The sequence below is a fragment of the Schistocerca piceifrons genome, chromosome 4 (assembly GCF_021461385.2).
Source record: "Schistocerca piceifrons isolate TAMUIC-IGC-003096 chromosome 4, iqSchPice1.1, whole genome shotgun sequence".
Taxonomy (NCBI): Eukaryota; Metazoa; Arthropoda; class Insecta; order Orthoptera; family Acrididae; genus Schistocerca; species Schistocerca piceifrons.
Genome location: NC_060141.1, coordinates 540,300,117 through 540,326,850, shown reverse-complemented (window position 1 = coordinate 540,326,850; position 26,734 = coordinate 540,300,117). Strand labels below are relative to the sequence as shown.

Genomic DNA, 26,734 nt, shown 5'->3' with positions numbered 1-26,734 from the left:
CATCGGGGAGAGGCTACAACCCTGTCTTACTCCCTTCCCAACCACTGCTTCCCTTTCATGTCCCTCGACTCTTATAACTGCCATCTGGTTTCTGTACAAGTTGTAAATAGCCTTTCGCTCCCTGTATTTTACCCCTGCCACCTTTAGAATTTGAAAGAGAGTATTCCAGTCAACATTGTCAAAAGCTTTCTCTAAGTCTACAAATGCTAGAAACGTAGGTTTGCCTTTCCTTAATCTTTCTTCTAAGATAAGTCGTAAGGTCAGTATTGCCTCACATGTTCCAGTATTTCTACGGAATCCAAACTGATCTTCCCCGAGGTCGGCTTCTATTAGTTTTTCCATTCGTCTGTAAAGAATTCGTGTTAGTACTTTGCAGCTGTGGCTTATTAAACTGATTGTTCGGTAATTTTCACATCTGTCAACACCTGCTTTCTTTGGGATTGGAATTATTATATTCTTCTTGAAGTCTGAGGGTATTTCGCCTGTTTCATACATGTTGCTCACCAGATGGTAGAGTTTTGTCAGGACTGGCTCTCCCAAGGCCGTCAGTAGTTCCAATGGAATGTTGTCTACTCCAGGGGCCTTGTTTCGACTCAGGTCCTATAGTGCTCTGTCAAACTCTTCACGCAGTATCGTATCTCCCATTTCATCTTCATTTACATCCTCTTCCATTTCCATAATATTGTCCTCAAGTGCATCGCCCTTGTATAGACCCTCTATATACTCCTTCCACCTTTCTGCTTTCCCTTCTTTGCTTAGAACTGGGTTTCCATCTGAGCTCTTGATGTTCATACATGTGGTTCTCTTATCTCCAAAGGTCTCTTTAATTTTCCTGTAGGCAGTATCTATCTTACCCCTAGTGAGATAAGCCTCTACATCCTTACATTTGTCCTCTAGCCATCCCTGCTTATCAATTTTGCACTTCCTGTCGATCTCATTTTTGAGATGTTTGTATTCCTTTTTGCCTGCTTCATTTATTGCGTTTTTATATTTTCTCCTTTCATCAATTAAATTCAATATTTCTTCTGTTACCCAAGGATTTCTACTAACCCTCTTCTTTTTACCTACTTGATCCTCCGCTGCCTTCACTACTTCATCCCTCAGAGCTACCCATTCTTCTTCTACTGTATTTCTTCCCCCCATTCCTGTCAACTGTTCGCTTATGCTCTCCCTGAATCTCTGTACAACCTCTGGTTCTTTCAGTTTATCCAGGTCCCATCTCCTTAAATTCCCACCTTTTTGCAGTTTCTTCAGTTTTAATCTACAGGTCGTAACCAATAGACTGTGGTCAGAGTCCACATCTGCCCCTGGAATTGTCTTACAATTTAAAACCTGGTTCCTAAATCTATGTCTTACCATTATATAATCTATCTGATACCTTTTAGTATCTCCAGGGTTCTTCCATGTATACAACCTTCTATCATGATTCTTAAACCAAGTGTTAGCTATGATTAAGTTGTGCTCTGTGCAAAATTCTATCAGGCGGCTTCCTCTTTCATTTCTTAGCCCCAATCCATATTCACCTACTACGTTTCCTTCTCTCCCTTTTCCTACACTCGAATTCCAGTCACCCATGACTATTAAATTTTCGTCTCCCTTCACTATCTGAATTATTTCTTTTATTTCATCATAGATTTCTTCAATTTCTTCGTCATCTGCAGAGCTAGTTGGCATATAAACTTGTACTACTGTAGTAGGTGTGGGCTTCGTATCTATCTTGGCCACAATAATGCGTTCACTACGCTGTTTGTAGTAGCTTACCCGCATTCCTATTTTCCTATTCATTGTTAAACCTACTCCTGCATTACTCCTATTTGACTTTGTGTTTATAACCCTGTAGTCACCTGACCAGAAGGCTTGTTCCTCCTGCTACCGAACTTCACTAATTCCCACTATATCTAACTTTAACCTATCCATTTCCCTTTTTAAATTTTCTAACCTATCTGCCCGATTAAGGGATCTGACATTCCACGCTCCGATCCGTAGAACGCCAGTTTTCTTTCTCCTGATAACGACATCCTCTTGAGTAGTCTCCTCCCGGAGATTCGAATGGGGGACTATTTTACCTCCGGAATATTTTACCCAAGAGGACGCCATCATCATTTAATCATACAGTAAAGCTGCATGCCCTCGGGAAAAATTACGGCTGTAGTTTCCCCTTGCTTTCAGCCGTTCGCAGTACCAGCACAGCAAGGCCGTTTTGGTTATTGTTACAAGGCCAGATCAGTCAATCATCCAGACTGTTGCCCTTGCAACTACTGAAAAGGCTGCTGCCCCTCTTCAGGAACCACACGTTTGTCTGGCCTCTCAACAGATACCCCTCCGTTGTGGTTGTACCTACGGTACGGCTATCTGTATCGCTGAGGCACGCAAGCCTCCTAAGATAATAATTGAAATTATGACGTCAAATACCACTTTTTGCGTACTACAGCAACGGCTGCGAGCAATTGGTGATATCGCAACTGTAAGGGTCAACTGTGGTTCTTCAAGGGCACCCCGCACTCTCAAATTTGGAGATGACATCCTTTGTCACGTAGAAGAGAACCTCACGACGATTACTCACAACACGACCCTATCATGGGCTCCTGTAGAGCACGCTGGTCGGACTTCATTGTCTCCGCTATGTGCAGAAGAAATTCTATCTTCTAACTTATTATGTATCTAAATGGTACACTTAGGGCAATATGTTCCTTTACAGATATTTGTCTACCAAGTACCCTGTACAGCCTCTAGAAACTTGCAATAGGAATTATGACCACCATGTACATGCATGTACAGAAACCATATACTATAGCACGAGTGGTGCTATATCGAGTAGTATTTCACATGAAGAAGTGTGTAGTGATTCAAACAGACTTGAGGTTATGCAAATAACAGCGACGCTAAACGAAGGAATACCCCATAATCGTGGTAGCAGACTACTCTTCCTGAAGTAAGCGAAAAACAGACATAGAATACCCCCACTGACGATGTTTCACATCAATAAAACGGAAGGCGTATGGTGATATAATACCCACTTTCTCGTAGTTGCACAAATGGTTTTAAAATCCTGTAGTGATTGTAGAGGAATTACGAACAGTATGGCCACACAAATGAAGAATCAGCTACAGAAAACCAGGTAACAATAGTGGTTGAACTATCCACAATGAATACAACTTGCTCAGTGGTATTTATAGCACCGCACTGCCTGGGGTAATTTGTGATGAGAATTAAAGGAAGAGGACATGACAGTATATAACAGTATCGTGAATTTCTTCACAAAATAAGAACTGCAAGTAGTTTTAAAATGTATGATAACAGGAAATCACGTGGACCAGATGGTATTAACACCGAAATTGGAACAGTTGGTGGTCCCTTTTGTGATTTTAAATTATTATATTTATTTAATGAAAGTTGGCACGGATGTAAAATATCGAGCTCTTGGAAAACTTCAGAAGTGGTATGAATTTCTAAACAAGGTCAAAGAAAGAATTGTGGAAGTTACCGAGCAATTAGCCTCCAAATCTCAGCCTATAAAAATAATTAATAATTTTATAAAAACCATGAGAGACACTCCCCTAATATAAGAACAAAGTGAATTCGAAAAAGGTCATTCATGCAGTGAAATTTTTATGCTAACCACAAAAAGAATTTTAGAGATGTCAATATAGAGACATATGTCGTTGTCATTGATTTCCAAAATGCTTTTGATTAGATTGAATTAGAAATTAGATTAGATTTACTTTCATTCCAATGAGAGTGCGAATAGAAAGAGACTGTGGGAGATAATGCCTGAAGGTGGATAGCCTATACATCTTACTGAAGCTTTAAAAAGCTTGTACAAGGGTACAAAAATAATAAAAATTTGCGATAATAAAACTGAAGGAATCAGTACCAATAACGGACTTAAAGGCTATAGCCTTTCACCAACATTATTTCATGTGTATATAAATGATTGGATCGAGAACTGAAGACAGGGGGTACATCCACATGTACAGATTAATAGAAATAAATTTGTTAATATCTTCATGCACATAGATAACGTAAGAATTTTGGAAGCAAGTGAAAATGAACAACAAAAATCATAGAATAAACCACATCAATCAGTGAGAAGAGAATATAACCTTCGTCTATCAGATAAACAAAACTAATATTATGGCTCATGATGGGAAATACCCAATTCCCTAAAAAATAGTGATAGATAAACCCCCTTGTGCAGGTCTCCAGCTATAATTTTGTGGAATACGATGTAAGCTATTGTATGAACAAGGATATAGAACATAAGACTAACAAATATCAGTCAATATAAGGAATCAAAAAAGCATTTCAGAACAAAATTAAAATTTTATAAAATCGTGGCTACAACTGTATTGTATGGAAGTGAATCATGAACCAATTTTTCTGAGAAATATTCTTCTGCAGTAGTAGATTAGGTGCCAGCACGCATTCGCCATGTATCTTGGCTGCAAAATGACGGAGCTCCAACTCATTTTTATGCAAATGGTGAAACGACATGGTCGCTAGATCAATGGACTGCTAGAGAGAGAACTGTTCTACCTGGTAACTGTTCTACCTCCTCCACGCTCACCAAATGTTGCACGTGATCATTTTGTGTGTGGTAGGCCTACTGGGAATACTATGGTATATGTTACTCCTATGACGTTGGGCGAGGACTCTAACGTACTGACCTACGTTGCAGTCGCAACGAGCACAAAGCCACACACATTTCACAGTGTGCGTCAGTCTCTAAACGGTCTAAGTGCGCTCTGCAGTCAGGGTGGGTGTTAAAGCGGTTAAACCATTTAGTAACCTACTGCATGGTGTGATACTCTTGTTGGATTTTTGGAACGAAATGTGGAATATTGTCCCATAACTATAATGAAATTACCTCTAACTTTGACAACCTACAGTGTCCAAACCAAGAACTACCGAACATGGATCCCGAAACGAAAAATTATCGGTTTGCTGTTGCGCTCACCGTATAAAGCGTTCGGCACACGCAGTCATTGCGGCCACTTTACACTGATGGCTAATGACTTTCATAACTTTATGGGCTACCAAATACACCTCCAAGAAGACGTGACGTTACCGTCCTCAAATTACGACGCCTTTCAGCGCCGAATCTAGGCATTTCCGGGCAGGGATTTGCTCCGGAAAAATACCTGTCTGCCGACTCAGAACATACTAAAAGGTGTTGAAGTTTTTTGGTACTTCTATTCTTGCTCATTTTATAAGCTCTTTCTTTCTGTTCATATGATCTTCGAGTCAATTTCCGCTCCTAATAGGATTATTATGTCACCGACAAAACGCTTAAGTTTTTAATTCTTCTGACAACATCCCATTTGTTGAATATTTAATTACGTGTCCCATAGATCATCTGAAAGATTTTTGCCATCAGAATGATATGGAACAGGACAGTTTACATTACACGTATACATTATTAGTTCCAGTACTAATGAACGTATGCATTTTTGAGCCCGACCCATGCAACTACACTTAAAAACGAGTTTTTTTTTTAAAGGCTGCCGTTTTTAAATAAAAATTCTCCTATAAAATAGGAAGACTTGTCTAGAATAAGCCGTTTTAGATTAGACTTACAACTCGCTTTACTGTCTGTTATATATTTTGTAATGTTAGGAACACGATCAAAAATTTTTGTTGATGCATAATGAACTCCTTTCTGAACCAATGACAGATCTAATAATAAAGGGAATTGTTTCTTTTAATTTTGTCCATATAGACATCGCTATACTTCACGAGCTGTGATTTATCATTTATAACGAATTTTTTGGGCTAGTATATGTATTGTGAAGGGGCAGTAAAAAAGGCTAATTCCTTGAAGAGGTACCTACAGTTTGACTGCGGGTGGACACCACATATTATTCTTACTGCACGCTTTTGAGGAATCAGTATTTACTTTCTAAGAGATAGGGTATCAAAGAAAATTATTCCACGAGACATTGTTAACTGGAAATGAGCAACATATGTTTGGAGGCTGATACATTGTGCTTCCCAGAGTAACAATTACACGAAGAGAAAAAGTAGCTGAACCTACCTGTTTGATCAGTTTAGTAGTATGTTTCTTCCAGTTGAAGTTTCCAACAATATGCACACCTAAAAATTTGGAGATTCTACCCTGTTTACTGACTCATGGCCATGTTCTACATCAATTGTTGGTATGACTACAGTTTTGTGAAAATTTAGAGGAAGCCTCTTTTCTGATAACCACTTCATAATTCTTTGAAGAACGTCATCACCATTTCATTTTGTTGTGTTATATCAAATGAGATTTATTATAAGACTGGTATCGTCAGGAAAAGTACTAATACTGCTTAATGATTGATGCATGGAAGTTGATTCACATATATTCGTGTAAGGAATAGGAATGGACTTAAAATGGAACCCTGTGGGATTTCTCCACAGTCACTATTATTTCCACTCCTTCTCACATTGTTTGAATTATTGATCACAACCTTTTTGCACTCTGATATGAATGCCTGAAACCAGTTGTTAGTAAAGCCATCATTTGTACAAAACAAAAGTTTTTCCAAGAGGATAACATGATACACTCACTAAAACATCTTGGTAAGATAAAAAAAAAACCGTTGGTGATACGTTATTATTTAAGTCTTGTAATATCTGGTGGGTGATTATGTAAAAAGTTGACCAACGCCTCTGGAATCCTAACTGTGATGGTCTAAGTAAAATATTTTGTACTTAAATATGAGACTGGTCTTGAGTACACTGCTTATTATAATATTTTGGAAAAGGATGTTAGTACGTAAACTGGACAGCAGTTATTTAAGTCAATCTTGTCACCTTTCTTATAAAGATCTGTCTGGAAAAATGTCCTGTACCATTGAAGCAATATATACACCACTAAGAAATGACATACAAAGCTACAAAAGCTCTTCAGAATTCTTTTTTTTTATATTCCATCATCACCTTACGAGCTTTTTTTTACAATTTTTATAATTGTATTAATTTCAGTGAAGGATATTGATGCTACTTACAGCTCCTTAAAGTTTTGTAGACTGACATTAATATATTCTCTTGGTTCTTCATCTGGACCATATAATCCTGCTTTAGGTGCTACGTTTAGAAACGTATTACTAAAAATAATGTCAGTTTGTGAATTATCAGTCGCAACATTTTCGTTCATTTCAATAGTGATAATTTCTTGTGCAGAGAGCGACTCACCTATTTCCTGTTCCACAATATTCCATACAGATTTAATCTTTGCGCAGTCGCTCCATGGAATCCTAATGGGAGATTACTTTATGTAGAGCTTTTTACCTGTGAAGATTCAGTCATTATTAAATCATGCGGTAGAGCGACATGTAGTCGAGAAATATAATAGCTGCAATGTCCACTTTGGTTAAGTTGTTCAGCAGTATCGAAGTAGCAAAGCCATGTTAGTTAATTTGAAAAAGCCCGATTAATCTTCTAGACTGTTACAACCTGTGACTATTGAAAACACTGCTCCCTCTCTTCTGGAATCATAAGTTAGTCTGGCCTCTCCACAGATACTCGTTCGACGTAGTTGCATGTTTCCTCGATCAGTCTTCTGCCTGCTTCGATGATACCCTCCACGAATTCCTCTTCTGTACTAATCTCTTCACAGAGTGCACGCTATATCCTCACTTATTTGTTACATGTATTCCAATCTCTGTCTTCCCTTACAGATTTTACCTTCTACAGCTCCCTCTAGTTTCATGGAAATTACTCCCTGATGTCGCAACACATATCCTATCATACTGTCCCTTCTTGTCAGAGATTACCACATGTTCATTTCTTCGCCGATTCTGCGGAGAACCTTTTCATTTGCTTGCCTTACTAGCGGAGTTCTCTTGGTCAAGAGTGACCTCTTCGCATGAGCTAATCTGCATTCTATGTCCCTCTCTATGTTGGGGAGGACTTACCTGATGACGTGACAGAGGAAGAGACAGGAATTGATAGGGAATAGATAGGGGATCCAGTATTACAACTGGAATTAAAATAGGTTTGGAAGACTTAAGATCAAATAAGGCAGAAGGGATAGATAACATTTCAACAGAATTTTTAAAATCATTGGGGAAGTAGCAACAAAACAACTATCACGTAGGTGTGTAGAATGTATGAGACTGGTGACATACGAGGTGCGACAATAAAGTAATGAGACTGATTTTCTTTGCGAGATGTGGCAACCCTCCAGGCTTGCGTAGGCACAATATCTTTGACCTTGTTCTATAAGCTGCTTCTAGTCCAAGCGGCACATCGATGCAACTGCTTAGTCGTGAGTTGTGCTGTAATAAGTTAGCACGTGTTTGTGTCTCTCGTCACGGAAATGGAACCGCATACTATTGCGATTTCTTTTTGCATTAAACTGGATGAAAACGCGACGACAACTTCACAAGACTTTTGGAGAGGAGGTTATGTCAAGAGCTCAAGCTTTTCGTTGGCATAAAATGTTTAGTGTAGGCAGAGCGAATGTTGAAGATGGAGACCGCAGTGGACGACCATCAACCTCACGTACGTATGTCAACTTGGCCAGGGTGCGTGAACTCGCACGATCTGATCGAAGATTACCCGTGAAAATGACTGCATAAGAACTGAACATCAATCGAGACACGGTTGGTCTAGTAATAACTGAAGATCTTGGTATGAGAAAGATTTGTGCAAAAATGGTCCCCAAAAATCTCACACCACAACAGCGAGAAACACGGAAAAATGTGGCAGCCGATCTGTAAGAGCAAACGGAAATCAATCCAGAATTGTTGAGCTGTGTTATCACTGGTGATGAAAGTTGGTTTTTTCAGTACGATCCAGAGACAAAACGCCAAAGTTCGCAATGGTGCTCAAAGGGATCACCCAGACAAAAAAAAGCTCGCATGTCAAAGTCAAAAGTGAAATTCATGCTTGTGTGCTTCTTTAATTCCAAGGGAATTATTCATAAAAAGTGGGTGCCTCCTGGACAGACAGTTAAGCAATATTACTACAAAGAAATTTTAGAAAGAGTTCTTCATGTCCGTGCAAACATTGTTGATACTTGGATTCTGCATCATGATAATGCGCCATCCCATACTGCTCTGTCAGTACAGAAATATTTAACCACAAAACAAATTTCAGTACTACCACAGCCACCTTATTCACCAGATATCGCTCCGTGCGACTTGTTTTTATTTCCAAGAGTCAAAATGGCGGTCAAAGGACACCATTTTCAAACAACACAAGATGTCCAAAAAGCTGTGACGCGGGTCTTGGAGGATATTACAGAAGATGAGTTCCAAAAATGTTACCATCAATGGCAGAAGCGCTCGAAAAAGTGTGTGCAATCAGAAGGAAACTACTTTGAATGAGACAACACTAAACTTGACTAACACGGTAAGCAACATTTTTTTTTCACATCAGCCTCATTATTTTATTGTCGCACCTCGTATCATTGGACAGTGGGAAAACACAATCTACACAATTCTGAAGATAGCAAATCCGACAAGAGCGAGAATTATCGCAAGGTCAACTTAAAAGCACAGGCACCCAAGTGGTTGACACGATATCCTGAAAAATGGAAAAGAAAACTGAGGATTTGATAGATGGCGATCTCTTTGGCATTAAGAACGGTAAAGGCACCAGGCAGTTCTAACTTTGCGGTTGATAACGGAAGCAAGACTGAAGAAAAATCTAGAAACGTTCATAGAATTTGTCGTCCTGGAAAAAACGTTCGATAATGTAGAATAATACAAGGTGTTCAAAATTCTGAGGTAGCTATAGGGAGAGACGGGTAATATACAATACGTACGAGAACCAAGCGGGAATAATAACACAGTAAGACCAAGAACGAAGTGCTCGGATTAAAAAGGTTGTAAGACAGGGATGCAGTCTTTCACCCATACTGTTCACTCTAAAGGTCGAAGAATCAATCTCTGAAGGAAAAGGTAGTTTCGATAGTGGAATTAAAATACAAGGTAAAAGGATATCAGTGGTAAGATTCGCTGATGTCATTGATATCTTGAGTGAAAGTGAGGAAGAATTAAAGGATCTGCTGAATGGAATGACAGTCTAATGAGTACAGAATATGGACTGAGAGTAAATCGAAGAAGGACAAAAGTAATGACAAGTAGTAGAAATGAGAATACCGAGAAATGTGTGTCGACGAGGTACAAGAAGTTAAGGAATTTTGCTACCTAGGCAGGAAAATAACCCATGACAGACGGACTAAGGAGGACATAAAAGCAGACCAGCACTGGTCAACAGGAGTCTACTAGTATCAAACATAAGCCTTAATTTGACGAAGGATCGGCGAGGAAAGGAATATATGGAAAACACTGACTAGAAGAAGGGACAGGATGATAGGGCATCTGTTAACTCATGGGAGAATGACTTCCACGGTCCTAGAAGAGTATGTTGAGCAGTGGTTCCCAACTTGGGGGAAATTACCCCCTGACGGGTAAAATGAAATTTTATGAGGGGTACAAACTAAAGGATTCGATTTTGTTTCAGTCAGGAAAGTAAATTATTTTCAAAATATCGTTACTAATATCACAGTTTTGTAAGACTGTAATACTGATTATGTAAGTTATTACTAATTACTTTTTCTCAATTAATAGCAATAATGCGGTGGAGATTACAGGTTCCTTACATAGTCCATGCATTACACTCATATGTTGTGCTTTGCCCCGCAAATCACTTATGATAAAAGTGAGACATATACGTAACAAATAATAAATATCTCAAGAAAATGTCTTCTCCAAGTTGTAGATGGTGCCCGCAGTAATCCATAAACTGGTTTATTACTTGCTTCCAAACAGATAAATGAATTACTTGACAACACAGCACCTTAGTACCTATAAAGGGCTACTATAGTGCTGTACACAGTATTATTATTATTATTATTAGAGTGTTGAGAGACAAAGCATTAACAGCCTGTAGTCTTCCAATTTCTGCCAGTTCCAATGTAAGGAGTGCAGCTATCAAGTGATTTACGAATGGTAAATATACTGGACACATATGAACTTGTTTGATTTTAAATGGGGTTGCAGTGAGCAAGTCAAGCAAGTGCTGCAATGGAAATGAGTATTGGAGGGGAAGTATGTTTTGTAACACGTGTCTACCCTCACTGTGGATAGTTAGCTATCTTATCTGAAAAGAACTTGTGGATAGCACTTGCGTTGCACCACAAATTCCTTCGTCATTCATTATAACACCCCCCTCCTCCCCCACACGAAGTAAATATAATTCATTTTTTATCAATTTCAAAATAAAAGTGTGCTAAGAAAAGTCGTTTATTCTAGAATTTAGTGAGGTGCTAAAGTTGGCGATAATGTGGAGATGGGGTAAGGAAAACAGACGGCTGGGGGGGGGGGGGGGAGGGGGGTACTAGCTGATGTGTGACTGCGTTCATCAAGGGTAATGGTCTAAGAAAGGTTGGGAATCACTGCTGTAGAGAGTAGAAACTGTAGAGGAAGACAGAGACTGGAGCAGAACCAGCAAATAATTGAGTACATAAGTTGCGAGTGCCACTCTGAGATGAAAAGATTGGCACAGGAGAGGAATTTGTGGCGGGCCGCGTTAAGCCAATAAGAAGTTGAAAACAAAAAATTCCTTTTTGCTTCATCGTCCCGTGTTCAAATGGCTCTGATCACTATGGGACTTAACAAATGGTTCAAATGGCTCTGAGCACTATGGGACTCAACTGCTGAGGTCATTAGTCCCCTAGAACTTAGAACTAGTTAAACCTAACTAACCTAAGGACATCACAAACATCCATGCCCGAGGCAGGATTCGAACCTGCGACCGTAGCGGTCTTGCGGTTCCAGACTGCAGCGCCTTTAACCGCACGGCCACTTCGGCCGGCTGGGACTTAACATCTGTGGTCATCAGTCCCCTAGAACTTAGAACTACTTAAACCTAACTAACCTAAGGACATCACACACATCCATGCCCGAGGCAGGATTCGAACCTGCGACCGTAGCAGTCGCGCGGTTCCGGACTGAGCGCCTAGAACCGGTAGACCACCGCGGCCAGCCGTCCCGTGTTGTTTTGCTTCCAGGCTAGAGGAATTCATTAACTTTGTCTACTTCGTTGTCCCCAATTTTGATGTTAAGTTTATTGTTAATCTCATTCCTGCTACTCCTGTTTACTTTAGTCTATTTTTCTCTTTTCCTCAATCCTTGTCTTATGCCATTTCTAATCGGCGTATTTCGTTGTTGGTCTTCCATTCTTATTTTCCCCATTTGTTCCTTGTGTGTGTTTTATATTACCCGTATTGTAGCTTTAGCTTATGAATTACGGAGAATTTTCAAAAACCTTGTACCATTTTACAGTGGCGAATGCTTTTTCTAAGTAGACAAATCCGATGAATGTATCCAGAATGAGATTTTCACTCTGCAGCGGAGTGTGCGCTGATATGAAAGTTCCTGGCAGATTAAAACTGTGTGCCCGACCGAGACTCGAACTCGGGACCTTTGCCTTTCGCGCGCAAGTGCTCTACCAAATGAGCTACCCAAGCACTACTAACGCCCGGTACTCACAGCTTTACTTCTGCCAGTGCCTCGTCTCCTACCTTCCAAACTTTACAGAAGCTCTCCTGCGAACCTTGCAGAACTAGCACTCCTGAAAGAAAGGATATTGCGGAGACATGGCTTACCCACAACCTGCTAGGTTCGCAGGAGAGCTTCTGTAACGTTTGGAAGGTAGGAGACGAGGTACTGGCAGAAGTAAAGCTGTGAGTACCGGGCGTGAGTCGTGCTTCGGTAGCTCAGTTGGTAGAGCACTTGCCCGCGAAAGGCAAAGGTCCCGAGTTCGAGTCTCGGTCGGGCACACAGTTTTAATCTGCCAGGAAGTTTCTATGAATGTATGTTGCTTCTGTTATCAAGCTCGACGTCAGAACTGCCTCACTGACGTCGCTACCTTTCCTGAAGCCCAATGGTTCGTTAAAAGTAACGATGAGGCATGCAAGCATTCCTGTGACGACAGTAACCACATTTCACTGGGCCTTTGGCCGTTATCACGTTCTTCTGGTACTACCAGGCCGTTAATGTTCGTTTGAAATACGCTGATGCCATGCTGCAGCTGGGTGTGACGCGTTTGTCGGCAGGCGCTGCACGAGCACATGACGGCGGACGAGCTGGCGTGGTACTTCGGCGGCGGGGCGCGCGTCTCGGTGCCCGACTACCAGGTCGTCTTCCTGCTGCCCGCTGAGCCCGAGCTCAGCGACGACGGCGGGCCCGGCGAGGGCCACCTCCGCTACAGCTTCAGCGCCTTCGGCAGGTCAGTGAGATCACCTTGCGAGCAATGTGGTACAGCGCAGCTGCAAGCCCTGAATACAGTACTGCCGTGAACAGTTCACAGCCTCACGTGACCAGATGCCAAAGTGGAGACGTATCATTAACCAGTATACTGCATCCCAGTGGTGCTAGAGAAACACGTAACACAGGAGGCAAACATTACAGGTTAAAAGATGAACTTCTACATCTACATCTACATCTACATGATTACTATGCAATTCACATTTAAGTGCTTGGCAGATTGTTCATCGAACCACATTCATACTATCTCTCTACCATTGCACTCCCGAACAGCGCGCGGGGAAAACGAACACCTCAACCTTTCTGTTCGAGCTCTGATTTCTCTTATTTTATTTTGATGATCATTCGTACCTATGTAGGTTGGGCTCAACAAAATATTTTCGCATTCGGAATAGAGAGTTGGTGACTGAAATTTCGTAAATAGATCTCGCCGCGACGAAAAACGTCTTTGCTTTAATGACTTCCATCCCAACTCGCGTATCATATCTGCCACACTCTCTCCCCTATTACGTGATAATACAAAACGAGCTGCCCTTTTTTGCACCCTTTCGATGTCCTCCGTCAATCCCACCTGGTAAGGATCCCACACCGCGCAGCGATATTCTAACAGAGGACGAACGAGTGCAGTGTAAGCTGTCTCTTTAGTGGACTTGTTGGATCTTCTAAATGTCCTGCCAATGAAACGCAACCTTTGGCTTGCCTTCCCCACAATATTATCTATGTGGTCTTTCCAACTGAAGTTGTTCGTAATTTTAACACCCAGGTACTTAGTTGAATCGACAGCCTTGCGTATTTCTTTTGGAACTCACGTGGATCACCTCTCACTTTTGGTTATTTAGCGTCAACTGCCACCTGCCACGCCATTCAGCAATCTTTTCTAAATTGCTTTGCAACTGATACTGGTCTTCGGATGACCTTACTAGAACAATCTAAGAGAACTGCTCAGATTGTCACCCAGGTCATTTATATAGATCAGGAACAGCAGAGGTCCCAGGACGCTTCCCTGGGGAATACCTGATATCACTTCAGTTTTACTCGACGATTTGCCGTCTGACAGGAAATCACGAATCCAGTCGCACAACTGAGACGATACCCCATAGGCCCGCAGCTTGATTAGAAGTTGCTTGTGAGGAACGGTGTCAAAAGCTTTCCCGAAATATAGAAATACGGACTTTGATCAAGAGACCAGACACAGAATGCTGTGTTCCTTTACTCGACGTAAATTTAAGCCAAATTGTCAAAAAAGGCACAAGTGATATCAGTACTGGTGATACAAAAAGTTCAGAGTCTAGAGTATGCTTAGCTCATAGGATGAACAGTGAAAGTTGTTGCAGCGAGTGCAGGAATCGCAGCATGCCGTCAAACTGTTAGACAGCCTCTGCCCTTTCCTCTTAACGCCAAAGATCGCGAGTGACGAGTCTACGTTCGGCACCGAGGACGAAAGCACTAGTGTCGACCAGAGCGATGCGCCAACGCAAACTGTAATTGGCCTGCATCCATAGATGCCGCGCCTCGATCCAGCTCCATGTAAGACGCTGGCGTTAAAAGCGACTGCTGAACTTCGGGTCAAAGCATCGTTGGACTGTGAAGACGGCAGGTGCTGGTTGGTTGGTAGACACTCCCCCGCGCTGTTAAGGATGGTATTCGAGACCAGAGTTTAGTATCAAGACTTAGGTCAACCCTTTAAAGGGCACTTCGGAGAGTTTTAGATGCTGTAGAATTGGTTGGAGGCGGTCAGGTGTCCTTCAAACGCTGACTTAAATCATGGCAATGAAGTGGCGTGTATGTGGTTGTCGGTTGTACGGAATCAGCGCAGTAAGACAGGTCGGCAGCAGGCGTGACAGAATAGCATGACATTCACATGACGAAACCGAGAATAAAGTTCGAAGATTTGATTATACGCTGAAGCGGCAACGTAACTGGTGTACGCATGCGTATTCAAATACAAAATATAAATGAGTGTACGGCACTGTGAGCCGGGAGTCCCCCATTCGGGGAAGTGTGGCCGCCGAGGACAAGTACTTATTGCATTCGACGCCACATTGGGCGATTTGTGCGTCGGAAATGGGTATGAAATGACTATGAGAACAACACAACACCCAGTCCCTGAGCGTAGAAAATCTCCTGCCACAGCCGGGAATCAAACCCGGGCCCCTTGGCATGGCATTCCACCGCGCTGACCACTCAGCGAACGGGTTCGGACATTAAAATACAGAGATATATAAACAGGCAGAATACTGCTCTGCGGTCGGCAACGCCTATGTAAGACAACAATTGTCTGGCGCAGTTATTAGGTCGGTTACTGCTGCTATAATGTCAGGTTATCAACATTTAAGTGAGTTTAAAAATAGTATTAAAGTCGGAGCACAAGCGATGGGACACAGCATTTTCGAGGTAGTGGGAATTTTCCTGTACGACCATTTCATGACTGTACCTTAAATACCAGGAATCCGGTAAAACATCAAATCCCCGACATCACTGTGCCCGGAAAAAAATCCTGCAACAACGGGACCAACGACGATTGAAGACAATGAAGAGAATCGTTCAACGTGACAGAAGTGCAACCCTTCCGAAACTGCTACAGATTTCAATGCTGGGCCATCAACAGCGTGCGAACAATTCAACGAAACATCATCTATATGGACTTTCGGAGCCGAAGGCCCACACGTGTACCCTTGATGATTGCACGACACAAAGCTTTACACTTCATCTGGGCATGTCAACATCGACATTGGACTGATGATGACTGGAAACATGATGCCTGGTCGGACGGATCTCGTTTCAAATTCTATCGAGAGGAAGGACGTTTACGGGTAGGGAGACAGCCTCATGAATCCATGGACCCTGCACGTCAACAGGCGACTGTTAAGCTAGTTGTAGCTCTGTAATGGTGTGGGGCGTGTGCACTTGGAGTGATATGGGACCCCTGATACGTCTAGATACCACTCTGACAGGTGACACGTACGTAAGCATCCTATCTGATCACCTGCATCCATTCATGTCCATTAAGCATTCCGACGAACTTGGGCAATTCCAGCAGGACAATGCGACACGACACACGTCTAGAAGTGCTACAGAATGCCTCCAGGAACACTCTTGTCAGTTTAGACACTTTCGCTGGCCACTAAACTCCCTAGACATGAACATTATTGAGCATATTTGGGATGCCTTGTAACGTGCTGTTGAGAAGAGATCTCCGCCCCCTCGTACTCTTACAGATTCGTGAATAGCCCTGTAGGGTTCTTGGTATCAGTTCCCTCCAGCACTACTTCGGACGTTAGTCGAGTCCATGGCACGTCGTGTAGCGGCACTTCTGCGTGCTCGCCTGGCCCCTACACGATATTAGGCAGGTGTAGCAGTTTCGTTGGCTCTTCAGTGTATAACAACGAGCAATGGTGAACCACTCACTCGCCAAGCAAAAAGGCGTAAGACCAGTGGCCGTAAAAGGACTCTATCCGACAGAAACCAGAGACGAATGTCACGTGTTATAAAAGGTGTAGGGGTCGCCCTCTGTCGGGCTGGAGACCCCGACTATTTTGTCAGGATGCAGACAGAGGAGCTGTGTGGCGTCGTTAGACACAATAAAACAGTATTCAAGATTATCACACTTATTACTCGGAATACGTTGCCATGTCTTCTGCGACGACTGGTGTTTATGTAGTCTGGAGATGAATCCCCTGAATCCAACAGCGAAATCACTGCTGCCGAGGACGCTGCATCAGCTAGGAGCACAAGGCGATGACAGCCTGGTGCGCCGGTTTGCCGTCCCCTGGCGAGGTATGATCGCGTGCCAGGTAGCCTCGCTTGGAGATGGCGGTGACAGCGACTTGTTTCTGTGATTCACACGCCGTTCCGGGGAGTGCTCATTCCCCCCTAGATCACTGCCCGTGTCGTTCCCTCCGGTAGACCGCGATGACGGGTGCCATGATGTCGTGATGAATGCTGAATCTGGCCCACCGGTATTGTAGGCCAACAGACTCGTGAGACGCTGGAATTTTACTCTCCAGTTTTACTGCTAATTTGTCGTGTAACAGTGGCAATAGGCGTCAGTCAGTGCAGGTCCGTCTAAACAAGTTTTCGGGCGATCACTGCGAAGGGAAAAGCATGCGATTGGCATTTGGTGTCATGTACGTCACAAAAGGGTGTTATTAGTAGTTGGGGACGAAACTGCACGTTTTCACTGGCTCAAACAACGCAGAATCTGTGTAGTAGTTGACTGGAGGCGTGTAATGTGGTGTGCAGTTTTACCTCTTTTGAAAAGGTGCAAGGCGTCGTCTGCACCGACAGCTCAACGAGGCGTCAAAGCAGCAGGGTGTGGAAGGTGCATTTCAGTCGTAGCTATTTCTGTTATCTTTTGCGAATATTTTTCGTACCATGACTTGACTCGTACCGATTATTATGAACATGACTCGGAATTGATTCCACTCCATTTTGGCTGTCTGATGCCGCAACCGGTTGAGAATATTTTTGAATGAAAACAGTTTCGGTTGCAAAATTGTTTTTGTTAATGAAAGTTGCGCGTTTCGCTCTTGTAAGGGATCATCGGATTATCTGGAGACAACAGAACAAATAATCAATATGACGAAATGGGGAAATAAAAGCGGCCCGAACGAGTGGATACGACTGAACGTGAACGTATGGATATGACCACACCCCGTGACGCGCACACCACGTGTATGCCCGCTACGTGATGGTTCAAATGGCTCTGAGCACTATGGGACTCAACTGCTGAGGTCATAAGTCCCCTAGAACTTAGAACTACTTAAACCTAACTAACCTAAGGACAACACACACATCCATGCCCGAGGCAGGATTCGAACCTGCGACCGTAGCGGTCGCGCGGTTCCAGACTGTAGCGCCAGAACCGCTCGGCCACCAGCGGCCGGCTCGCTACGTGATCGATACTGGTTCAGAGCGTAGTGCGGGCTGTATCACTGTGACTGGAGCAGCGCAAAAGGGACGAAGATACCCGCAGTGGAGCAGCGGGTGTTCGTTGTGGAAAGTTTCGTGACAACAAAGTGGTGGAAACGGTGTGGTCAATTGTTTGCCGAGACATTTAGTGGTGTCAAAGTGCCAGCAAAGAGTACCATGCAAGACTTAGTCCGAAAATGGCGTCACGCAGGATCTGTTTTGAACAAGTCAAGAAACAATCTGAAACGTGCCGGCACACCAGAAAACGTGGTTGCAGTTCAGCAGAAAATGCTTTTGAATCCTACCAAACCAACCCGACAGGAGAGCGGCATATCACGTCGATCATGCGGACGCATAGTCCACCTGGACCAGCACATGCATCCCTGCCGAGGGTCTGATGTTCACGCATTAACACCAGCAGATGCTTCTCAGCGCCTCTAGTTTTGTGAGTGGCTGTTCACTGAGATAACAATGAATGGCTTTGACATAGATCTGTTCTTTATGTCTGATGAAGCCTGGTTTCATCTGAGTGGTTATCTCAAGTCATAGAACCGCAGGTTCTGGGCAGCGAAAATTCCCATAACTTCACGAAACACAACTACATGATCAGGAAATTGGTGATTGGTGTGCAGCGTCTGCACGCCGCATTATTAGTCCCTTCGCCGTTCATAAGACGCTGATTTCGGCGCGTTACATTTTGAACATTTTAAACCATATGTGGCAGCATTAACGAAGGAGGAAAAGACCTACAGTTACTTGCAACAGGATGGAGCAACTGCCCACTAAAGGCAGCCGAACCTTGGAGCAGACTTACACAATCTTCACGCCTGACGGAGTTGCAAGCAGAGGTCAGTCTGGTTGCAACACTAGATGACGAACCAGGTCACCTGACCTGTCAGTGTGCGATTACTTTCATCTACATCTACATCCATACTCCGCAAGACACCTGACGGTGTGTGGCGGACGGTACTTTGAGTACCTCTATCGGTTCTCCCTTCTATTCCGCTCTCGTATTGTTCGTGGAAAGAAAGATTGTCGGTATGCCTCTGTGTGGGCTCTAATTTCTCTGATTTTATCCTCATGGTCTCTTCTCGAGATATACGTAGGAAGGAGAAATATACTGCTTGACTCCTCGGTGAAGGTATGTTCTCGAAACTTCAACAAAAGCCCGTACCGAGCTACTGAGCGTCTCTCTTGCAGAGTCTTCCACTGGAGTTTATCTATCATTTACGTAACGCTTTCGCGATTCCTAAATGATCCTGTAACGAAGCGCGCTGCTCTCTGTTGGATCTTCTCCATCTCTTCTATCAACCCTGAGTGGTACGGATCCCACATCGGTGAGCAGTATTCAAGCAGTGGGTGAACTAGTGTACTGTAACCAACTTCCTTTGTTTTCGGACTGAATTTCCTTAGGATTCTTCCAATGAACCTCATTCTGGCATCTGCTTTAAAATGGTTCAGATGGCTATGAGCACTATGGGACTTAACATCTCAGGTCATCAGTCCCCTAGAACAGAACTACTTAAACCAAACTAACCTAAGGACATCACACATATCCATGCCCGAGGCAGGATTCGAACCTGCGACCGTAGCTGTCTCGCGGTTCCAGAGTGAAGCGCCTAGAATCGCTCGGCCACATCGGCCGGCGCATCTGCTTTACCGACGATTAATTTTATATCGTCATTCCATTTTAAATCATTCCTAATGCCTACTCCCAGATAATTTATGAAATTAACTCCTTGCAGTTGCTGACCTGCTATATTGTAGCTAAATGATAAAGGATCTTTCTTTCTATGTATTTGCAGCACATTACACTTCTCTACATTGATATTCAATTGCCATTCCCTGCACCATGCGTCAATTCGTTGCAGATCCTCCTGCATTTCAGTACAATTTTCCATTGTTACAACCTCTCGATATACTACAGCATCATCCGCAAAAAGCCTCAGTGAACTTCCGATGTTATCAACAAGGTCATTTATATATATTGTGAATATCAACGGTCCTACGACACTCCCCTGCGGCACACCTGAAATCACTCTTACTTCGGAAGACTTCTCTCCATTGAGAATGACATGCTGCGTTCTGTTATCTAGGAACTCCTCAATCCAATCACACAATTGGTCTGATAGTCCATATGTTCTTACTTTTTTCATTAAACGACTGTGGGGAATTGTATCAAACGCCTTGCGGAAGTCAAAAAACACGGCATCTACCTGGGAACCCTTGTCTATGGTCCTCTGAGTCTCGTGGACGAATAGCACGAGCTGGGTTTCCAACGATCGTCTTTTTCGAAACCCATGCTGATTCCTACAGAGTAGATTTCTAGTCTTCAGAGAAGTCATTATACTCGAACATAATACGTGTTCCAAAATTCTACAACTGATCGACGTTAGAGATATAGGTCTATAGTTCTGCACATCTGTTCGACGTCCCTTCTTGAAAACGGGGATGACCTGTGCCCTTTTCCAATCTTTTGGAATGCTACGCTCTTCTACAGACCTACGGTACAGCGCTGCAAGAAGGCGCGCAAGTTCCTTCGCGTGCTCTGTGTAAAATCGAACTGGTATCCCATCAGGTCCAGCAGCCTTTCTTCTTTTGAGCGATTTTAATTGTTTTTCTATCCATCTGTCATCTATTTCGATATCCACCATTTTGTCATCTGTGCGACAATCTAGAGAAGGAACTACAGTACGGGGACTGGTGACATCAGATGTTAAGTCTCATGTGCTTAGAGCCCTTTGAACCATTTGAACTACAGTGCAGTCTTATTCTGTGAAACAGCTTTGGAAAAAGACATTTAGTACTTCGGCCTTTAGTCTGTCATTCTCTGTTTCAGTACCATTTTGGTCACAGAGTGTCTGGACTTTTGTTTTGATCCACCTACCGCTTTGACATAAGACCAAAATTTCTTAGGATTTTCTGCCAACTCCGTACATAGAACTTTACTTTCGATTTCGTTGAACGCCTCTCGCATAGTCCTCCTCACACTACATTTCGCTTCGTGTAATTTTTGATTGCATGCAAGGCTTTGGCTATGTTAATGTTTGCTGTGAAGTTCCCTTTGCTTCCGCAGCAGTTTTCTAACTCGGTGTGGGAGCCCTCAAATCTAAGGTGCATCGCAACCCCTCATAGTCTTCGAGGACAACAGCAGAACATTTCGGATTAGGCTGCAGAAATTCCACAGTCCAGCTTCGATCCACCTTCAGCAACTTGCTGACCAGAACCCATTACTGCCAGAAGGTGAATGGTGATCACTTTCAACATCTGCTGTAGTCCGGTTAGTACCGTATATCCTTTCCCCTGCTGTGTTTCTTTGCGTTACGGAACTCTGCTCTCTAGGGCACTTTTATTTGCCCCATCCTGCAGAATGAGGCATGGTTCTAAGTTGTGCAGCCATGAGTACAAGGGACAGTAATGTAAGCATGAACTCACCTAAAAATATAGCGGCGTGAGCTTCATCCGTCAACTGCCGCTGAAGAACATTAAATATGAAGAAGAAGTGTTTGGACATAACATCCGGCTGTCAGATGACTTATCAGATATGTGAAGAACCTAAACGGGAAGTAAGAGGAGAAAATTAAAATTAACCAAGAAAAATGAGAGTCTAAAACAGATAAAATACTAGACCAATTAAGTACCTTATGTATACTGATACAGGTTCAGCATGGTGTGAACAGCACACAGACACTAGTACAAGTCCGTGATGTACTGCAGTGTTGACAACGTGATTGAGTTAGGAGTATTGACGTTAGTATCATCAGCATTTCACTAAACGCCTGCTCGGAGCAGGAACTCGTTCTAGTTGACCTAAACTTTAAGTGACTCATATCGAAATAAATAACTTAGAGCGGCTAGACACTGATGCAAGAAATTGTCATCTTGCACTAAGGTACAAGTTATGAGTCAAGATCGTAATACCAAAAGTAGGGGTAAATGGAATTGTAATGACATGACAGTAAAAGTAGCCTAACGTATCTTGCAATCCCAACGTAAAGTCGCTGAAAGTTTTCATTGAATACTACATGCGAGATGGTAATTAAATGCGTATAAGGTGTGGATTCAGTTGAAGTTGAATGAGGGAAAGGAGGAGCACTGGATGGGTGGAAGAGGCAAATAAAGATAAGAAGCATAAAATGGTTTCGAAACTAAATCTGGAAATGGGAGACATTTATAATGAAATTGATTAATTAGTAGTTCAGAGCTCTTTCGGATAAATGACCATCCTCAGAAACATAGGAACTTTGGTCATTGTTCACTGTAGCGATTATTTTTCAGATTTCACATTTTTTTGCGAATGTAGTCCTTTAAGCTGGGATGAAACTTAAGGAAGTAATGCGGAAAGATGGTACCACACAGTCTACACTCTAAATCTATTACAAAGCGACAACAGAGTCGTTTAGCGTTTTTCCATAAGAATAAAGCAAATATAAAGCAATAGTGCTAAGGGGAATGGCTCTGTGTAATTATTCTGCAGTATTTTGATCAAAATAGGTACAGACCTCGACTTCGCCATTACATAATTTGATTTACGCCAGCACGTGTCATAAATAGCACAAAGTGGAATGCCTGATCAACTGTTCAGCTGTTCTTGGAAGAAAATGAGATATCCCATAAGTTTTTAGGAAGTAGCTGTGTGTGTATGCATTAAAGCGAGAAACAATTCTGAGATAAATCCAAAACGTATACCAGAAATGCAATGCATTCACAGGCATAATAAGCAAGAGAGGTTTTGCGAACACGGACACAGTGTTCCTCAGTCTGACTTCTCCTTTTAACTGGTTTCCTCTGGTCATCAGGGCAGTGACGTTGCCTTACCAAGGCACTCTGTACATCAGTGAAGGCACCACCTTCAGAGCTTTCATGGTGTTGGGAACTGAAGTCGGCCGGCCTTGTGGCGGAGCGGTTCTAGGCGCTTCAGTCTGGAACCGCGCGACCGCTACGGTCGGAGGTTCGAATCCTGCCTCGGGATAGATGTGTGTGATGTCCTTAGGTTAGTTAGGTTTAAGTAGTTCTAAGTTCTAGGAGACTGATGACCTCAGCTGTTAAGTCCCATAGTGCTCAGAGCCATTTGAACCGTTTTGAATTGAAGTCGTCGGGACATTTATATCCGTGATTAATTATACTCTTTGTAAAACGTAATATGTTGTAAATTCGTCGTTAAATGTATGTTCTGTGGCTTCTAAATAAAGTGGTGTGTTGGGCTGCCAATCGATGCTTACTACTGTGATTCACAGCATAAGAATTGGCGCTGAAAAGCGGGAGATTTCCAGGATTGTAGATTTTTAACGTAGGGCGGGCTGGCAACAGCTTAGTACGCCGCTCTTCAGCCTACAGAATTTTTAAAACATAAGAAGATAAGAAACAATAAAAACAGACGATAAAACGGTGACGTAAAATGTTACTACGAGAAGCTCACTGCAGTGATTTGTCACTCCACGCAACAAATTATCCGACGACAACCGCCTGCATACACAGCTAAGTTCAACTGGATTATCAAGCCTCATATTTTGTAGCGTCATTTGTTAAGGGAATTGATTACATTATTGCTCCTCTATACCCGGTAGTGCTATTGTAGCTTTGACGGATTATCAGAAGTTACGCTACGCCTGTAGATTGTTTATGACTGGCGCTGCCATCTGTTAGTTGTTTACCAAACTACGTACTATCTTGATCCGCTTAAACGAGTGCAATCACATCACGATGTCTGACATGGAAAACGCTGATAGCAACCATCAGTTACAACGCTTGAAAAGAGCTAATATCACACATATTTTGAACGAAGTACATATATTTAATGACACAACTACCATTGAAGATTATGAATATTTCGAAAATCGATTGCAGGAACTGTTGTGTTCACTAACAGGTCTTAATAACAAAATACACAATGTTCTCGATGACGCTGATTACGCTGCTGATGTGCTCAAATGTGAAGAATACATAGACGCAGCTAAGCGAGCTATCGTACGCACGTCACTGGGAATAGAGGAGAAACTTACGAATTCTAAGGCTCACACTACCATCAGTTATAAAAAACCTGCCGCGACAGTTAACTTCAATTGTTTCTTCGCCTAGTACGAGACTGCCCACTATAAAACTTGAGACGTTTTCTGGAAATGTTGAGAGCTGGGCTCGTTTTTGGGAACAGTTCTAGCAATCGATTGATCAAAATCTCACGATATCCACCATTCACAAACATATTTGTCACCGTGGCTGCTTAGAAGGGGAACCAAAGCATTTAGTTAACGGTATTGGTGTGATCTCTGACACATATAAAGAAACAAAGAGAATCCTCAGAGCACTCTATGGCGATTAACACAAAATTGCACAAGCTCACCTTGATTATTTAGAAACCATTAAACCCACTCAGTTTCCGAATCCAGAATCCCTTAATTCTACATTTATCGAGCACAACCGCCGCGTCCAAGCTTGTACTCTCGGTGAAGACGAAAATACTTATAGCTGCCTGCTAGCTCCAAAAAATTCGCAGAACTTTTTTTTTCCTGATGATAATTGCCGACGCAGGCTCATCCGCGTCAAGCAAACCGGTCTTTCAGAAGGGAACATACTTCGGTTGATGGAATTTGTAGGAACGGAAATAGACGCAGCGCCTTCACCGCAGAAGATCCGCTGTGACAATAAAACGTTGACTTACACTCCTACAGCTGCAGCCCGTCATGTCCGCGCTAATCAGAAACAATCATTACCCAAGGGCATTGAAAACTACGCTCCATACTGCGTCTTTTGCGAAGAATGAGGACATTGCGCCCAAGAACGTAATAAAGTTACCGATCTCACTGAAAGAAAACATAAATAGAAAAGTACTAACTGATGTTTTCTATACCTAAACAGAGGACATAAAATGTGAGATTGCGGGAAGAAGGGAAGGGAATTTTGTGCTAACTGTAAAAAAAACATATCACAAGTCGATATGCATGGAAAGTACGACGTGTAAGAAAGCAGCAGAGAGCAACGTCACTTCTGCTGGCAAAATAGACGCAACTACAGCCTCATTTATCTTCCTGTAAACTGCTCAGGTGTGCATCGTAGGACCAACAGGATTAAGTAAACTCACTCGATGCGTGCTAGACAATGGAAGCCAAGCATCCTTCATAGCAAAGTCATTAAGAAGATTTGAAACTGTGTGCCCTGGACCAACGGCGACTTTGTATTTACACGATCGAATCTCATACTAGCTCGTCACTGTGGCGTAACCTTGTAAATTTCTAAATTAGAGGAGTCTGGACTAATTCTGCGACTTACATAAACGCGTATGAAAGTGAACACTACTTCACGCCTCAACCAAGAGTTCCACAATATACTAGGAATGCAACACATGTCTGATCCACAGACAGATTCCCAAGAAGATATGCCCATCGAGCTTTCCATTGGTGGTGATCATTAGTGAAAGACTGTTACCGATGATTTACCAATCCGCATTTCTAAATCCATTCCTCTGTTTCCCACCATGCTCGGTTGGATCCTCAGTGGCTAGAAATCTGCTGTCTCTGCGAATTTAGCTGTTGTTAACTTTGTACTTCAGACTCAGATGTCCACAGATGACCAGTTGAGATGACTCTGGGATCCAGATACTATTGGCATGTTGTTGTTGTTGTGGTCTTCAGTCCAGAGACTGGTTTGATGCAGCTCTCCATGCCGCTTTATCCGGTGCAAGCTTCATCGTCTTCCAGTACTTACTGCAAGCTACATCCTCCTGAATTTGTTTAGTGTATTCATCTCTTGGTCCCCCTCAACGATTTTTACCCTCCACGCTGCCCTCCATACTAAATTGGTAATCCCTTGATGCGTCAAAATATGTCCTACCAACCGATCCCTTCTTCTACTCAAGTTGTGCCACAAACTCCTCTTCTCCCCAATTCTATTCAATACCTCCTCATTAGTTACGTGATCTACCCATCTAATCTTCAGCATTCTTCTGTAGCACCACATTTCAAAAGCTTCTATTCTCTTCTTGTCCAAACTATTTATTGTCCATGTTTCACTCCCATACATGGCTACACTCCATACAAATACTTTCAGAAACGACTTCCTGACACTTAAATCTATACTCGATGTTAACAAATTTCTCTTCTTCAGAAACGCTTTCCTTGCCATTGCCAGTCCACATTTTATATCCTCTCTACTTCGACCATCATCAGTCATTTTGCTCCCCAAATAGCAAAATTCATTTACTACTTTAAGCGTCTCATTTCCTAATCTAATTCCCTCAGCATCACCCGATTTAATTCGACTACATTCCATTATCTTCGTTTTGCTGTGTTGATGTTCATATTATATCCTCCTTTCAAGACACTGTCCATTCCGTTCAGCTGCTCTTCCAGGTCCTTTTGTAAATAGCCTTTCGCTCCCTGTATTTTACCCCTGCCACCTTTAGAATTTGAAAGAGAGTATTTCAGTCAACATTGTCAAAAGCTTTCTCTAAGTCCACAAATGCTAGGTTTTCCTTTCCTTCATTTATTTTCTAAGATCCAAACTGATCTTCACCGAGGTCGGCTTCTACATAACTGCGCATAATGATGCGGTAAACACTAATA

The 26,734-nt window shown here is 42.6% G+C and overlaps 1 protein-coding gene across 1 annotated transcript in view; it reads left to right on the top strand.

Annotated features, from left to right (window-relative positions):
- Positions 1-26,734, top strand: part of LOC124795987 (A disintegrin and metalloproteinase with thrombospondin motifs adt-2-like) — a 178,400-nt gene that overhangs the window by 9,398 nt on the left and 142,268 nt on the right. The window contains exon 2 of the mRNA XM_047260067.1: positions 13,055-13,231. Within this exon, the coding sequence (XP_047116023.1) occupies positions 13,055-13,231 (177 nt within the window). The remainder of the gene's footprint in view (positions 1-13,054; positions 13,232-26,734) is intronic.